Source organism: Myxocyprinus asiaticus, chromosome 38 (assembly GCF_019703515.2).
Source record: "Myxocyprinus asiaticus isolate MX2 ecotype Aquarium Trade chromosome 38, UBuf_Myxa_2, whole genome shotgun sequence".
Lineage (NCBI taxonomy): Eukaryota > Metazoa > Chordata > Actinopteri > Cypriniformes > Catostomidae > Myxocyprinus > Myxocyprinus asiaticus.
In genome coordinates, this window is record NC_059381.1 from 37,178,625 (window position 1) to 37,195,950 (window position 17,326).

A 17,326-nucleotide genomic window follows, 5' to 3' on the forward strand; every position below is an offset into this window, starting at 1 on the left:
CACTTTATAGAAAACAGCATGTAAAGCTGAAGTGAAATACTGTATAAATGATTAATGATAATTAAGTAAATAAAAAAATAATGTTTTTTTTTGGGGGGGGGTTTATTACCATTTTGCAATTAGTCAGTAAGGCTCTAAAAAAAAAAAAAAAAAAAAAAAAAAGTATTTGGTGATTTCCAATAGAAAAAGGTATTACAGTACTGTGCAAAAGTCTTAGGCACATAAGATGTTTCACAAAAGCATTTGTCTTAAGATGGTTATTTATATCTTCAGCTTTATTGTGTCAATAGGAAATATACAAGTTAGACTCCCAAACATTACTTTTGCAAACAGAAAAGATTAGAATAGAAGAACAGGGAGCCCTGCAACAGATGTCATGGCCCCCACAAAGCCCCCCCACTGAACATCGAGTCAGTCTGAGATTACATAAAGAGACAGAAGCAATTGAGACAGCCTAAATAGATAGAAGAACTGTGGCGAATTCTCCAAGAAGCTTGAAACATCCTATCTGCCAACAACCAAGAAAAACTGTGTTTGGAATTGGTGCTGTTTTAAAGGCAAAGGTGGTCACACCGAATATTGATTTAGCTTTTTTATGTTTACTGGACTTTGTATGACATTAAGTGATAAATGAAAACTATTTATGTCATTATTTTTGAAGACATCCTCAATATGCAACATTTTTCACAAGTGCCTAAAACTTTTGCACAGTACTGTATATCAATAAATGTATATAAGTGCATTTTATAAAGTGCATTTTATTATAGTTAACTACTGTCAAAGACTTTTTAGATCAATTTCCAGTTGGTCACACTTGCGTCGTCATTTATCATGCGCATGCACAGAAGATGAACAAGCCTGAGGGAACTGAGAAGGCACCATTTTCAGAGGAAAACTTCAATTTTATGGTAAGTAGTGTGCAGAGTTCATTGACATTACTGATTGTTTTAGTATCAGAGTGTTTTCATTTTGCTTTGTAAGGTGAACAAAAACAAAACCAGTAATAATATTGGAGGTGGAGGTTTCGAACTAGAAAAACTTTAACAGCTCGTTCCGTGTTCCGTGAGTGTGTGTATGTGTGTGTGAGTGTGTGTGTGTGTGTGTATGTGGACAGGTTTAAGTGGTTTACGAGGACTTTTTTTTAGGTTACAAACTGGTAATTACAAGGGTATTATGCTATAAGTGTGGTTTATGAGGACATTTCTAGTGTCCCCATAATTCAAATCGCTTAAAAAAACATACTAAATGATGTTTTATTGAAAATGTAAAAATGCAGAGAGTTTTTTGTGAGGGTTAGGTTTAGGGGTAGGGTTAGGGGTTAGAATCTATAGTTCATACAGTATAAAAATCATTATGTCTATGGAGAATCCTCATAATGATAGCTGCACCAACATGTGTGTGTGTTTGTGTGTTAACACGAACTCAAAGTCAATTAATGATTATATTTTACGATAATAATTACCTTTAAGAGAATGATAAAATTCAAATATACAAACACTCTTTTATTTTAAGCAGAAATACATGGTGTCACTGGATTGGACTATTTGTTTTCGTAATGTAAGTTTTATAATGTAAGTATACATTTGTGTAAGTTGCTTAACAAATTTAAGGAAAAGATAAGTGAAGACAAATGGAGGAAGGTCTTTCCCTTTGTCTGCATTGTACCTTACAATCAAATCTATCTGACACCTTTACAGCTCACATGAACATGAAGTGTATCTGGACTATTCTGAGGACATAAGCAACAATAATCTTCCATTTATCCATATCCTCAAGGGGAGCACACTTGATTTTTGGTGAAAGGAAGTGATCACAGCTTTTGAAGAGCAACGTGAAGAGAAGATGGCCTGCTATAGTTAAGTAGAGACTTGTTAGTATTCTTAACTATTTGCTTTATTATTGTCTTGATTTTTAAAACCCCTGATCTACTAACTTAAAATGACAAAAAAAATTTTTCCCTGTCTTTGTCTCACACTACAGTCGATGTGACCAAACTGAGTGCTTAGCAAAATAATAGGCAATTGTGAGACAACTCAACAGCAGGAAGGAAGCAGACACAGGGAAGCAGGGTTTCTTCTGGCACAGGTAAGATTTTTAATCGGCCACTTCAAGGTTTTTCAAGTTCACAAACTCGTCAGATTCACAGCAGGTAGTCAAACAAACACATCAGCTTCACAGGAACGTAATCACCTCAACACATCAGCTTCACACACATAACAGATTAAACCGCTTCAGCTTCGGGTACACCGTGGCCTTTCTTGTTTCAGACTCTCTCACTCTGATGCTGGTGGCGTAGCTGGTTATATGCCGCTCTCCCCTCTAATGCTCACTGGAATTAGAGACAGGTGTTAAACATAATCTAGCTCAGGTGCAAGCGCCCTTACCGCTTTCTCTCTGTCCGGGCGGACGTTTGAGAACGCCCCCACTGCCACATATCTCCACCGCACGACTCAGGCCGGGGAGGCGTCCGGCCTGCCTACCACTCCCCCCCATTTCTGGAGAGGAAGTCGGCGACAGCCATCTGTGCTCCCGGTCTTTGGACCACCTTGAACTTAAATGGCTGAAGAGCCAGATACAAACGGGTGATCCGCACGTTGGTATCTTTCATACGGTGGAGCCATTGGAGTGGGGCGTGATCCGAGCAGAGGGTGAAGGCCCGCCCCAACAGGTAGTACCGGAGAGTGAGGACCGCCCACTTGATGGTGAGACAATCCTTTTCCATGGTGCTGTACTTAGTCTCCCTCAGCGAGAGCTTGCGGCTAATGTACAGCACCGGGTGCTCCTCCCCCTCCACCACCTGTGAGAGTACGGCCCCCAGCCCTCTGTCTGAAGCGTCCGTCTGTAACACAAAAGGGAGAGAGAAATCAGGTGAATGTAAATGTGGCCCCCCACAAAGTGCAGCTTTAACCTGCATGAATGCCTGTTGACACTGTTCCATCCACTGGAACGGGTCTGGAGCTCCCTTTTTAGTGAGATTAGTCAGCGGGCTGGTGACATCCGAATAATTAGGCGCGAACCTCCTATAATAGCCAGCCAGCCCCAGGAACTGTCTCACCCCCTTTTTGGTCTTGGGCCTCGGGCAGGTCGCAATCGCCGCAGTCTTGTCAATTTGTGGACGCACTTGCCTGTGGCCCAAGTGGAACCCCAGATACCGTACCTCCACCCGCCTAATCGTGCACTTCTTCGGGTTTGCTGTGAGTCCCGCTCGTCGCAGCGATCTCAGAACCACCCTCAGATGCTGCATGTGCCGCTGCCAATCATTGCTATAAATGATGATATCATCTAAATAGGCAGCGGCGTAAGCCAAATGCGGTCTGAGGATTTGGTCCATGAGATGCTGAAACGTGGCCGGGGCTCCAAACAAACCCGGTTCGTAAGACCCGGCAGAGGGGAAAACACGTCCGTAAACTCCTATTGCAACTTGGCAACCTCTGCGATCTGACACAGTGAGAGGTGGTCTCCGCAAATGACCGGGGTAAAATGATTTTGTTTTGTATTCACCTCCGACCCGAGCTTCTCCCTCTCTGGAACTACCGTAGCCAATATCACAGGGACCGCCTCCCTCCACAATTTCAGGAGGTTGAGGTGATATATTTGATGTGTGCCCCCTCTATCGGTTCGCTTTATCTCATAATCGAGATCCCCACTCGCTGTGTGACCTCAAAGGGTCCTTGCCACTTGCCGTGTAATTTAGAGCTCGATGTGGGGAGTAATATGAGTACCTTATCTCCTGGTGCAAATTCCCGCAGCTGGGTTCCCCTGTTGTACAGTTGGCTCTGTCGTTCTTGAGCTTGGAGCAAATTCTCCTGTGTTAGTTGTCCCAAAGTGTGGAGTTTTGCTCTAAGATCAAGAACATATTGAATTTCATTTTTACTTGTTGAAGTTCCCTCCTCCCAAGCTTCGTGTATGACATCAAGCATGCCGCGCGGGCACCGCCCACAGCAGCTCGAATGGTGAAAACCCTGTGGAGGCTTGCGGGACCTCTCGTACTGCAAATAACAGGGGATCGAGCCATTTGTCCCAATTTCTAACATCATCGTGCACGAACTTACAAATCAGATCGGTGAGGATTTCTTTCGGAATTCCCACCCGGGAGATTATTTTGAAGAGTGCCTCCGCAACACTGCATGCTGAGATGTTGCGTAGAGGCACCGCTTCCGGATATCGCGTTGCATAGTCCACTAGGACCAGTACAAAGTGGTGTCTGCGTGCTGACCGCTCTAATGGCCCGACCAGGTCCATTCCAATTCTCTCGAAGGGGACCTCGATCAGCGGAAAGGGGTGCAATGGCGCTTTTGGGGTGGCCGGTGGATTCTCCAGCTGACCACCACCTGCGGACATCGCCACCAATGCCCAGCCAATAGAAACGGGCTATTAGGCAGTTCAATGTTTTTCATTGCCCTAGATGACCCACCATGGGATTATAATGAGCCGCCTGGAACACCATTTCCCGATGGCTCCACGGTATTAATAGCTGGGTTGTATCTTCCTTTGTTTGAGCGTCCTGCGTCACTCTATACAACGGCTCGTTTATAACTGTGAAATACGGATATGAAAGGGTGACATTCAGCTGGAGTTGTTGACCATCTATCACTCTCACTTGGTCAAAGGCGTGCTTGAGGGTTTCGTCTCACGACTGCTCCAAAGGGAAATCCCCTTAGGGAAATCCCCTGAGGATGGGAGGGGCTGTTACCGGTAGCAATAATGTGATTTATGCTAATCATGGTTGGCTCAACACTATTAAAATGACTCTAAACATGAGTGAGTGTCAGTTCCCACAAATTCAAAGAACAGATCACATTTTGTCTGTGGTGAAAGACCTGACATGTTTTTTTATTCTGATTTACTAGGCAACAGGTAATGTCATTTTATAATAGACATGTATTAGAAATACACCACTTTAACATTTAATGTTAGCATATGATGACATATATATTTAAGAATGGTTTTTGTGGTTTTCAGTTGGAGCCGAACATGTAATGTCAAAGAACACTCCTGTACCGCTGAAAGGTATCCTCCATTTTTGATGAGGGAGCACCCACAGCTGAAGCCTCCTACTAAAAAATAAAAATGTAAAAACTCATTAATTCAAGCCCTATAAACCACCTCAGCCAGATAACAAGGCAAGTCTACCTTTTTGATAACTTTCTGCTACCTTTTTTGCTAACTGTTATACATCTACACTGCAAAAAAAGACTTTCAAGGTAAGTATTTGTGTCTTGTTTTCCAGTAAAAATATCTAAACATTCTTAAACTGGCACATGATTTTAAGTCTTGTTTTGAGAGAAGTCTAACCCAATTTGGTGAGATTTATGCTTAAAACAAGAAAAAAACTGTTTGCCAATGGGGTACGAAAAATAAACTTAATTCAAAGGGTAAACAAGATTATTTTTCTTACCTCACTGCCAGATTTTTTTCTTCTTCTTGTTTTAAGTCTAAAGTTCACAAATTTTGTTAGATTTCTCTTAAAACAAGACCTAATATCTTACGCCATTTTGCTCGACAAGTAAATAAATGATGCTTTAAGAATGTTTAGATAACTTTACAGGAAAACAAGCATTTTTTGAAGCATACAATAAAACCACTGATGTATGTGTAGAAATATATGATCCCAGTGTCATTAAAGCATAAAATCATGAATTCTATGATGTTATGCTTTCATTCTGGAGCCCTGGCTTCAGAATTTGCATTTTTAATATTTTCCTCCAGATGGCGCCATTTTTCTCATGTTTAGCCTGTGGAGAAAATACATGCTTTTTTCCTATTTTCTGTTTGCTGTATTATAGAGCACTGCAGGCCAACTGAATAAATGATGCAGCTAAAATTATGTGGGTGTGTTGATATGGATGTCAGAGTGTGATATGTATGTGTGTACTGAGAAATTTGTGTGTGTGTGTGTGTAAAAAAACAACAACAGTGGCATTATGTAAACAAACTGGCATTTAAAGGGTTAAAATACTGAAAATGAATGAATATTTTGTAGTTATGATCAGTACTGATGTTGGTTAAAAAAATTTACTAATTAAAATTGGAAAATAATATTAATATATAATATTATTATGGCAGTTTTTTGGCGCAGACATTTTTGTCCTCCAAGGACCTCTGAGTAATTTTTTTTATTGACGCACAAGGGTTAAGCTTTATTATTGGTTTGCGTTTTTTTCCCAGGATGCCGTAAGTTACCAGGATGAAAGAGAGCTACTCTACTTCCAGTGCTGGCTGTAAACGAGCTTTCAAATAAATTATGAAATATGCAAATTTGCACAGCATGTAAAGTAGGATAAGTGCCAAATTTAGTTACCACTATCTTCACCACACTTTCCAGTATTTATAGATTAACTGCAATATTTAATAGCTGAATAAACTAATGAAGATATTCTTGTATTTCTGAAAGGTTTCAGACAATGTTGATGATGGTGAAGATAAGCACATTATTGCCAGCATACAATAAAGTAGGTGTTTTGTCAGTTACATTGCCGCAGTCTTTGTAAGTGATCTTGGTTTTTAAAAGACACACTTTTATTTTTCAAGGTTTAAGATGTTTATTGTCATGGTGTCGTGCTGCACAAGACTAAATTCATGATTAAACAAGAAGGTGTTTTTCCTGAGTGTAAAAATGCTGACCTTTCTATGAATCATCCATATTATGATTGTACAATTAACATTCCTAACCACTGAGTTATAATGACAGTGGTTCTGTAATCTGTATCTCCACCTTTCTCAAGATAATTTTTTATCATCTTCTAGAGGAAATGAACAGCGCCTGTCTCATTGACACTGACAAATGCATCATCACAAATCTGTGGAAACTTTCTCCTCACCTTGTGGAAAAGGTTCCAAATGCTGCACTTAAGCACATTTTGAAGCTGACTTTGAATTCGTGTGAGACTGACATGGAGAGAAATGGAGTGTGTTTGTCAACTTACTACACTAATATATTGTTACATTTTAGGGCATTTTGTATATTGCAAAGTTTTTTGTTTTGGTTTATTCCTTTGTGTTTTGTGAGGTTTTGCACTGACAGCGACAATGTATTGTTTTATTGCCACATAGTGATGTACTGTAAATATGTTTTCATGCCAGGTTAGTGCTGCCATCCTTCTCATGCCGTTGCTTTTTAAAGAAAAGGAGCCAGCACTGTCATTGTTCAGGTAACTTGCACACATAAAGAATGTGGACAAAATGACATAATCACCTATTATGAATGTACATTATTCTAAGACAAGAGTTTTTATACATTATATTTTACGTTACATTATGTAATGCTTATATTACTTAAATACTTAAATAGTTTTTCTGTCCTTATTGCTGTTCAACTTAGGAAATTACTTCCATGTTATTGTAAAAAAAATTTAATAATAATAATACAAATTGTATTATTTATGCCATGTTGCATCATTACAGCCTCGCCCAAACCTGTTAAAATTGCAGACTGTATTTAGAATAAATATGTGTTTGTTGTCACAGGATCCTCTGTACCCAACTGCAACCATTCTTCTAAAGGACTTTGAAAACAGGAACCCCTTGGCCAGTCTCTGCGTTTCCAAAGAGGATAATTGGAGGGGACATGATGGAGAATGATGGGAATATTCATATCTCCCTGATTGTTTTCCTGCTGTACTCAAAAGTTAAATGTTCCTCTTTTCAGTATATAATTCCATTAAAAAGAAGATTTTTGTGTTGCACTGTTTGATATCGTGCAGTTTTTTGTTGATTGTTGAAACGTTAGTTCCTTGTCTTCATATGCTCTCATGCATGCATTATTCATGTATACTGTAAAGGCAATAAACATGTTAACCATAGTATGTTGAGTCTTGTTACTCCTGGATTTCTTGTATTTTTTGTCCACTGGTTTTAACAAATTAATTGGACCCACTTTATATTAGGTGGCCTTAACTACTATGTACTTAACCTTTTGATACCATGTACTTAGTATGCACATACATGATGTTGCATTGTAATTACATTTAAAGTACTTGAATTTAATTACATTTGTAGTTACACTGTTAAATGTACCCCTAACCCAACCCTTACCCCAAAACCTAACTCTAACCCCTTATCCTAACCCTACCCGTACTTCAACCTCATTAGCAGCAAATGTGGATATTTTGCAGAACAACATGTAGTTACACAGTAAATACATAGTCTTGTATGTATTTAATGTTAGTGCATATTAGTTAAGGCCACCTAATATAAAGTGTGACCAATTAATTTAACTATATATTAACATTAACCCTTTCATTTATAAGGGTTGATATAAATAAAAAGCATAAAAGGGGTTTTAGATCAGTTCGTGCCATAAAGAACCTTTTTTTTTTTTTTTGTGGTTCAATAAAGAAGGGTTCTTTGTAGCACCAGAAAAGGTTCTTTGTGGCACTAAGGAAAAAATGGTTCTTCAAAGAACCTGTCACTAAAAGGTTCTTTGTGGAACCAAAAAAGGTTCTTCTATGGCATTGCTGTGAAACACCCTTTTTGGTTCTTTGTGGCACCTTTATTTTTAACGGTGTAAAAACAGAGAAGGGCAACAGGAAGTGGTGTAATTTAAAAAATGTACTGTGATAAACCCTTTAGACTTTGGTTTCATGAACAAAAATATCGGAATGAAATTAACCGGTTATACCTAATGCATTAACTGATGTTAACAAATTAAAAGTCTTAAAAATGTTACTTTCAAATTACCATGTGACAGATTAATTTGCTTCAAAATGCATCGAGTTTGATCAACCAAAGCCTTTGACACACGGCTCCTCCAGGCACTTTTTTCCCCTCATCCGTTTGAAATAAAATCATTTCATTTTAAATTTGAATATTTACAAATGTCATGTGTGTTAATTGATTGCCATGAATTTTTATTTATTATATATCTAAAATAACTTCTGAGTATCAAAGCTAGACTGTGATGGCATAACGTAATTAAATTACTTTGGAAGTTCAAGTATGTTCTCAAAAGTAGGAGGGTTATTCCTCAATCAAGAGTTCATGAGCTGCAACCATGTAATTTTGGCTTTTAAAATCAGGAAGAAACCCAAATGAAACCTGTGCTTGTGAAACAGCCATAAGACTTGTAAACAAAGACTAAAATATGCAGTGTTTGTGTGTGGGTAGGTTATTTCCCAGCAACATTTTAGTGAAAAACTGAATATATGCTTTGAAATTCCTGCACATAGTTTAAATATATGCTACATTAAGGTTCCCATTGCAAACACATTAGTATGGATGGAATAAGCAATTCTTTCCAGACATAAGCTTTTAAGAACAGGTTTCTCATGGAGACATTTTCCTTTCCATAGAAATCTAGTGTCTAAAAGCTAAACAATTCATCAGCTTTCTCAGCACTTTTTATTATAGGTCATCTAAGACAACATTCTCTCCCTTAGGAGAGTACTACTGAATCGATATAGGAACTAAATCATATTTTAACTCCAGGAGAGGAGGCATACATGTAAAAAAGTAGTTTATGGGGCATTTGATCCTTTTTGGAGCTTGAGGCATTTGATGGGGCATTTGATCCTTTTTGGAGCTGTGTTCATCACATGTTTGGTTGTTATATGGAAAAGAGCTACATTCAAATTCTTCAAAAAATTATTTCGTGTTCTACAGCAAAAAGTATCAGCATACATGTCTGGAACAACATGAGGGTGAACTATTCCTTTAAACTACAAATATGGTCTTCATTGGTATGAAAGGCCATCTAATCTCATGTGCTACAGCAGACATCAGGAATGCATCCAAAACCTGTCAACTCAAATAAGCAGATCTATAGGTGAGTCTATTCCCAGTATAAATGAGAAACCTTCTCAGGGATGAAAAGTATAGACTGTTGTTGCTTTGACGACGATTTCCTGACAGTGTTATACAAAATCAATGTTGCGAGCAGAATAAAAGATGACATTACATTAGATTTGCTAATATCATCAACACGGCCATTTTCAAGGCATGTCAAGCATGACTTTGAAAGGTTAATTGGATGAAAAGATGTTGAAAACCAGGTTGTAAACTGTTCAAACCTTGTCAATGTTAAAGGAATGGTCATCATGTCATTCCAAACCCGTCATTCCAAACTTACTTTCTTTTGTGGAACACAAAAGTAGATGTTTTGCAGATTATTAGGGACTCGTAGATTCCATCACGATTAGCTTTCATTGTATGAAAAAAAAAAAAAGATGCAAAGAAAGTGAATGGTGACTGAAGCCAACATTCAGCCTAACATTTCCTTTTGTGTTTCACAGAACAAAATCTTATTGGTATTGGAAAGACATTAGGTTGTGTACATGATGACAATATATTCATTTTTGGATGAACTATCCCTTTAAACTTTCTTTGTGTGCCATGTGGGATGATTATATGAGTCTGTGATGTGTCAGCCATGTTTGTTAGCTATTAGCTTCATACATTTATGCAACATAAATGTGAAGAAAAAAAATGTGGTGACTCAAAGATTCTACTCTGAGCTATTTATGTCCTCAGAAGTTATTTGTTTCCATGGCAACATTCATAACGGGGAAAATGAATCCATGTGCAGCCAAAGATATTGTTGATCACATTCAAATATTTAAACACATTAATTCACCTCTATATGTATTTGCAAAATACTAAAGAAAGTGCAAAAGATGACATTTGCACTTTAATAAAAAATAATATAAAACAGCAAAACTGTATGTGCAGTTATATCTGCCTTTAAAGGTGAATTGTGTAATTTTTGCGCTACTAGCAAAACCCATAAGAATTTATTTTATGGAACACAAAATTAAATGTTAGGCTTAATAAAAACAGTCTTTCCCCAGACTCACTCCATTGCTTGAGCCTATAGCTGGGTTTCCATCCATGTATTTTTTTATGTAAAGTTTGGGATATCGCTTAACCTTTTCGCACGTGAGTTACTCCTATACTGACGGATGCCCCAGCATGAGTTCTTTAATGCGCGCTGTAATTAAAACAAATGTTACCGTACACTTCACAGCGATGCACTGAAGGTCAGATTTTACATTTTCAAATGTATAATGTGGTTTTTACATGTTTATAATTATTTATTATGATACATAAGATGCGATCGCGAATGCGCTTGCCGGCTATGCGCAGCGCCATATTGTTTACATTGCAATGCAGCATGGGATTGTGAGTTCGTAATAGAAGCATAGAAGGTTCTAAAAACCTAGCCCTTCCACTTTCCCAGCATTGGAAGTGGTTAGAATGACTGACTGATGGACAGAATGGAAGAAGGCTTGAGTGGACTGACTAGTTTGCATATTCTCTGTTTGACATCAGAAAACATGGGCGCACTGCTGCATCAAAACAGTGCGCTCCGACGGTAATAGCTTTAAACTTTTATTTAGTGATTGTTTGAATATTTTTAACATAAAAAATTAAAATATTGTGATGTTGACAAGAGTATTTGAGCAGCTGGTTCATTATGACAACCGCTTCAGTCCCTCTTTGCTGATAAACAGCAGCACAAATGCAGATCACACCAGTTTGATCGTACTCCTCTGAGCCCAGCCTAGTGTAATCACACCGTTTTGATCTTACATGTGAAAGGGTCAAAAAATGCTGGATGGAAACATCAAGATGCGAATAAAGTCTCCAAAATGCACATAAACAATGTGCGCATAAACTACAGTGAAAACACATTTACTTAATATATTCCAATATATTTTATATAGGAATGTAGATGCACATCAAAAGGGTCAAAAATGCAAGTAATTTATTACATTTAATAAAAGAGCTACAGCTGCTTCAACTTCCATTTCCACTTCTGTTTTGCACTAATTTCCCCAGAAGTTTCTTTTCATTTTCTTAAACACATGGGATAGAAATGCTTCTTTATTCGCATACTGTTTTTGCGATATTCCGCATTTTTTTCATAAATTAAATCCGTAACTTGGAGGGACACATCTAACAACTAATGTTGCTGTGTTGGGCTGGTCTGGATGCTCAATCCAACAGAGCAATATTTTGAAAGTGCCACAAAGCCACAGTGTTACGCTTTTCATGGGAATCAACCTATAAATGGTTTACTTACAGTTGTCTTTGCATATTACACTGGGATAAGTGAAGAGGGGGGGAATTGTAACGTAAAAAAAATAAAAAAATAAAATAAATTAACTATTGAAGTCATTTTTGTTTTTACTTGTCACAACAGTGTAACAAATTAGTAAAGTTGGAACTTTCATAAAAAATTTTGTTTCCAAGTACAGTGAAGATGGAATGGTTTTTACAAGTCGGAAATATGTAATTGTGGTAAACCCAGCTTGAGGTGAAAGCACATTAAACCTGGTCTGTGTTGTTTTCCTTTGCTGATTTTCTTTCTTTTTTTTTAGGGAGGTGTGAGCCCTGTTAGAGAATAACTTCTCCAAGGAGCAAGGCCACTCTGAGAACTAAAGCCATCTAATAAATGGATGGATGGATGGATGGATTGAAGGGTTGGTGGGTGGATGGATGGATGGCTGGTGTCATGGATGGGGATGGATGGATAGAAGGATCAACAGGTCCATGCTGCTGCTGAAGATATGTGAGTGACTGTGAGAGAGGACACTCTTTTTAACCCTGAGACATGAGAACACGTGTTGACCTCTCATTTCTGTGGAATGAAGCTCTCGGACTGCAAAATGACTCTCCTTCTCCTCCCTATAGACATTCAAGGTGCATTGGCACTTGTGTTTCAAATATGACATTGACACACGAGTACACACTCAACATTTTCCCTTCACATATTCACCACAACACAAAAAAACCTCTGCAGTCACTCCCACTAACACATATGTATTGTAATAAAGCAGTGAAGACACGCCAAGATTAAATTATAGCAGCAAATGCAAGAATCAAAGAAGCCATGCTCCTTTAGCTTAACTCTTTAACAGACACAACCAACACTATTCTATAATAACAGCTTCAGGACCTCTTGGAATGCTGTCTTACTAGTCCGGAAGTGTGTATAGAGGAATATTGTGCCATTGCACAAGGAGAAAAGCCTCTAGGTGATTGTTGGATGCAGAAAGTGGAGTCTAATGTCGAAATCCCCCTGATGGTTGGATCCAGGGAGGCATAATATACCTGGAGAGAGCTATCTGCTGGCATTTCAATTCTTCTCATTGCCCAGCACATGCCCCCTGGAGGCTCATGGGCACTCAGTTCTGGAAACACTTTTTTGAGGCAATCACCTGAGCTATAAATGTCATGTGACTGATTACTCTGTATTAAAACTTTGTAACACTTAACATTAATGCTCCCTTTGTAGAGAGTTTATAAAGGGGTTAATTAATGACTAATATGTCATTTACAAATGCTTTATAAATCATTTATATGCAGTTATAATGTCATGAAAAAAGGGTGTCTTAAATGCAATACTTGCCAAATAGTAAGCCATTTAACTTGCATTTTATAAATGCTTAATAAATACTTAAATAACTATTTATATTAATGAAAAAACATACACTGCCCTGATTCATGATTTATGTCACAATGCAGTAAAGATAGACTATTATAGTAGATTAAAAGGAGGGATTGTCATTTTGCTACAGTCTGCTTTGTGTTTATATTCATTACTGCAATGTCTTGACTCACATGTCTTGTCACTTTCCTTGTCATGTTGATGTCAAAAGAATGGTGCTACTTCAAGTCTTCTGCAAAAACACTTGTCAGATATTCATGCTCATTCACAGCATACATTAAATATAAGAATCAGAATCAGAATCAGAATCAGAATGAGCTTTATTGCCAAGTATGCTTACACATACAAGGAATTTGTCTTGGTGACAGGAGCTTCCAGTACACAACAATACAAAAACAGCAACAAGACTTTAAAAAAATAATTAAAATTTAATAAAAAATAGATAAATATTGAAAATAAAAAGTATATATAGAATACACAATAGACAATGTATATATATACATACATATATGCACACACACACATACATACACATACATATATACACACACACACATATATAATATATATATATATATATATATATATATATATATATATATATATATATATATATATATATATACATACATATAAACATATATACACATATACATATATATGAATATATATACATACATATACGTACATACATACATACACACACACACATACACATACACATACGTAGGGGGCCTTTTTCGCAATGGAGTCAATGTGGGCCTCCCACTTCAAGTCCTGTGAGATGGTAGTGCCCAGGAACCTGAATGACTCCACTGCTGCCACAGTGCTGTTTAGAATGGTGAGGGGGGACAGTGTTGGGGGTTCCTCCTAAAGTCCACAATCATCTCCACCGTTTTGAGCGTGTTCAGCTCAGCGTTGTTTTGACTGCACCGGACAGCCAGCTGTTTAACCTCCCTTCTGTATGCAGACTCATCTTCATCTCAGATGAGGCCGATGACAGTGGTGTCGTCTGCAAACGTCAGGAGCTTGACAGAGGGGTCCTTGGTGATGCAGTCGTTGGTGTAGAGGGAGAAGAGTAGTGGGGAGAGCACACATCCCTGGGGGTCACCAGTGCTGATTGAACAGGTGCTGGAAGTGAAATTCCCCTGTCTCAAAAGCTGCCGCCTGTCTGTCAGAAAGCTGGTAATCCACTGACAGATAGACGTGGGAACAGAGAGTTGGTGTAATTTAGTCCAGAGAATAACTGGGATGATTGTGTTGAAAGCCGAACTGAAGTCCACAAAAAGGATCCTTGCATATGTCCCTGGTCTGTCCAGATGTTGCAGGATGTGATGCAATCCCATGTTGACTGCATCATCCACAGACCTGTTTGCTCGATAAGCAAATTGAAGGGGATCTAGAAAGGGTCCAGTGATGTCCTTCAGGTGGGCCAACACCAGTCTCTCAAATGACTTCATGACCACAGACATCAGGGCGACAGGTCTGTAGTCATTAAGTCCTGTGATTTTTGGTTTCTTTGGGATGGGGATGATAGTGGAACGTTTGAAGCAGCATGGGACTTCACACTGCTCCAGTGATCTATTGAAGATCTGTGTGAAGATGGGGGCCAGCTGGATAGCACAGGATCTAAGACATGCAGGTGAAAGGCCATCTGGGCCCTGTGCTTTCCTTATCCTTTGTTTTCAAAAGACACGGCACACATCATCTTCACAGATCTTAAGTGCAGGTTGAGTAGCAGGAGGGGGGTTGCAGGAGGTATTGCTGTTTGTGTGAAGTGTAGGTCAGAGCAGGTGTGGGGTGTGAGATTGGGCCTTTCAAATCTACAGTAGAACACATTCAGGTCGTCAGGGTTGGGGGCAGGAGTCCTGTAATTCGTAAGTTGTTTCATGCCACTCCACACTGATGCAGGGTCGTTAGCTGAAAACTTGTTTTTCAGCTTCTCAGAGTAACTTCTTTTAGCAACTCTGATTCCCTTATTCAGTGTGTTCCTGGCCTGATTGTACAAGACTTTATCCCCAACTCTGTAAGCATCCTCTTTGGCCTGACGAAGCTGCCTGAGTTCTGCTGTAAACCATGGTTTGTCGTTGTTAAATGTTAAATAAGTCCTAGTAGGAATGCACATATCCTCACAGAAACTGATAAATGATGTCATAGTATCTGTGAGCTCATCCAGATTGGTGTCTGCAGCCTCAAAAACACTCCAATCAGTGCAGTCAAAGCAGGCTTGTAGTTCCAGCTCTGCTTCGTTGTTCCATCTCTTTACAGTCCTTACTACAGGCTTAGCAGATTTTAATTTCTGTCTGTAGGTTGGAAGAAGATGACCCAGACAGTGATCAGATAGTCCCAAAGCTGCTCTAGGGACAGAGCGATATGCATTCTTTATTGTTGTGTAGCAGTGATCCAGTATATTTCTGTCTCTGGTTGGGCATGTAATGTGCTGTTTGTATTTGGGCAGTTCATGTGTGAGGTTTGCTTTGTTAAAATTCCCAAGAATAATAATAACTGAGTCCGGGTATTGTTGTTCCATGTCTGTAATTTGATCAGCCAGCTGTTGCAGCGCGGCATTCAAACACACGTTTGGCACGATATACACACTCACCAGAATAAACAAGGAAAACTACCGCGGCGAATAGAAAGGCTTACAGTTAATAAAGAGCACTTCCAAATTAGGACAGCACATCTTCTTTAACGTTGTTACATCTGTACACCAACTTTCATTGATGTAAAAGCATGTTCCACCACCTCTTGTTTTCCCCGTTAACTATCTGCTCTGAACAGCTGAAAGCCCGGAAGATGTTTCTGTGAAGCACAAGGCAGCAGAGGTTGAAAAGTCCTTGTTTTGCGCGGGTGAGGCGATGTAGTTTGTCTGTTTTGTTAGGGAGAGAGTGGAGATTCGCAAGATGAATGCTCAGAAGCGCTGTTCGAAATCCGCGCCGACGGAGCTTGACCAGCACACCTGCTCATCTCTCTCACCTGCGTCTCCCAAACAACACAGCCGCACCTCCAACTAAAATGTCCAGCAAAATATGAATATTCAAAATCCGGGAAAAGATTGACTGGTATATGCTGTCGAATGTTCAGCAGTTCGTCTCTGGTAAAACTGACTGGAAAAAGATTACTAAACACAGGACAAACAAACAAAAACAACAAAACAATAGGAGCGCTCCACATCGTGGCGGCCATCCATGGCGCCATCATGATATATATATATATATATATATATATATATATATATATATATATATATATATATATATATATATACTGTATATATGATTACCATTAAATCATACTGAACTTTATGTACAGATGTTTCTAATGTTGGCAACCACTTAATAAATTCTTCATGTGTCCACTTTACATTAAGGTACATGTTCATAGGTTACTAATGTTTGAAAAGTGTAATTAAGCATTTAAAACATGTAAGGTAAAATGGTTCACTATTTAGATAGTATTGCATGAAAGTCACCCTTTTTATGCATGCCGTTATAACCACATAGCATTGAATGATATTGAATTTGTAAATGACTTATTAGTCATTAATGAACCCCTTTATAAATCCTTAACTAAGGGAACATTAATGTAAAGTGTTACCTAAAGGTCCTTCAAGCAGACAGGAAACATTTCACACTGATAAGATCACTGGTTAAAACTACTATAATACTATTATTATTATTTATTTATTTATTTATTTATTTATTTATTTATTTTTTACTTTATATGTTGCTTGCAAAAAAATTTACTTTGCCAGAATGCACAGCTACATTTGAATGGCAGTTTATGGTGAGCGATACCCAAGATTGTCCGCATAATGTTGTAGTAACAGCAACTATCAGCAGAAGCTTACTACCGAAGTTAACTATCCAAAACTTAACCCTTTATCTTTTAGTTGTGAAGCCACTCATATTCATATGAACTGGTGCATTATCAATCTAG

General features: G+C 38.4%; 1 protein-coding gene across 1 annotated transcript in view; it reads left to right on the top strand.

The window, feature by feature from the left end:
* The window catches only part of LOC127429138 (gamma-aminobutyric acid receptor subunit alpha-6-like), a 54,677-nt gene extending 46,749 nt beyond the window's left edge, over nucleotides 1-7,928 (top strand). Inside the window, exons 10-11 of the mRNA XM_051677983.1 lie at nucleotides 7,084-7,151; nucleotides 7,468-7,928. Of these exons, the coding sequence (XP_051533943.1) occupies nucleotides 7,084-7,151; nucleotides 7,468-7,511 (112 nt within the window). The 3' untranslated portion in view covers nucleotides 7,512-7,928. The remainder of the gene's footprint in view (nucleotides 1-7,083; nucleotides 7,152-7,467) is intronic.
* Nucleotides 7,929-17,326: the final 9,398 nt, after the last annotated feature.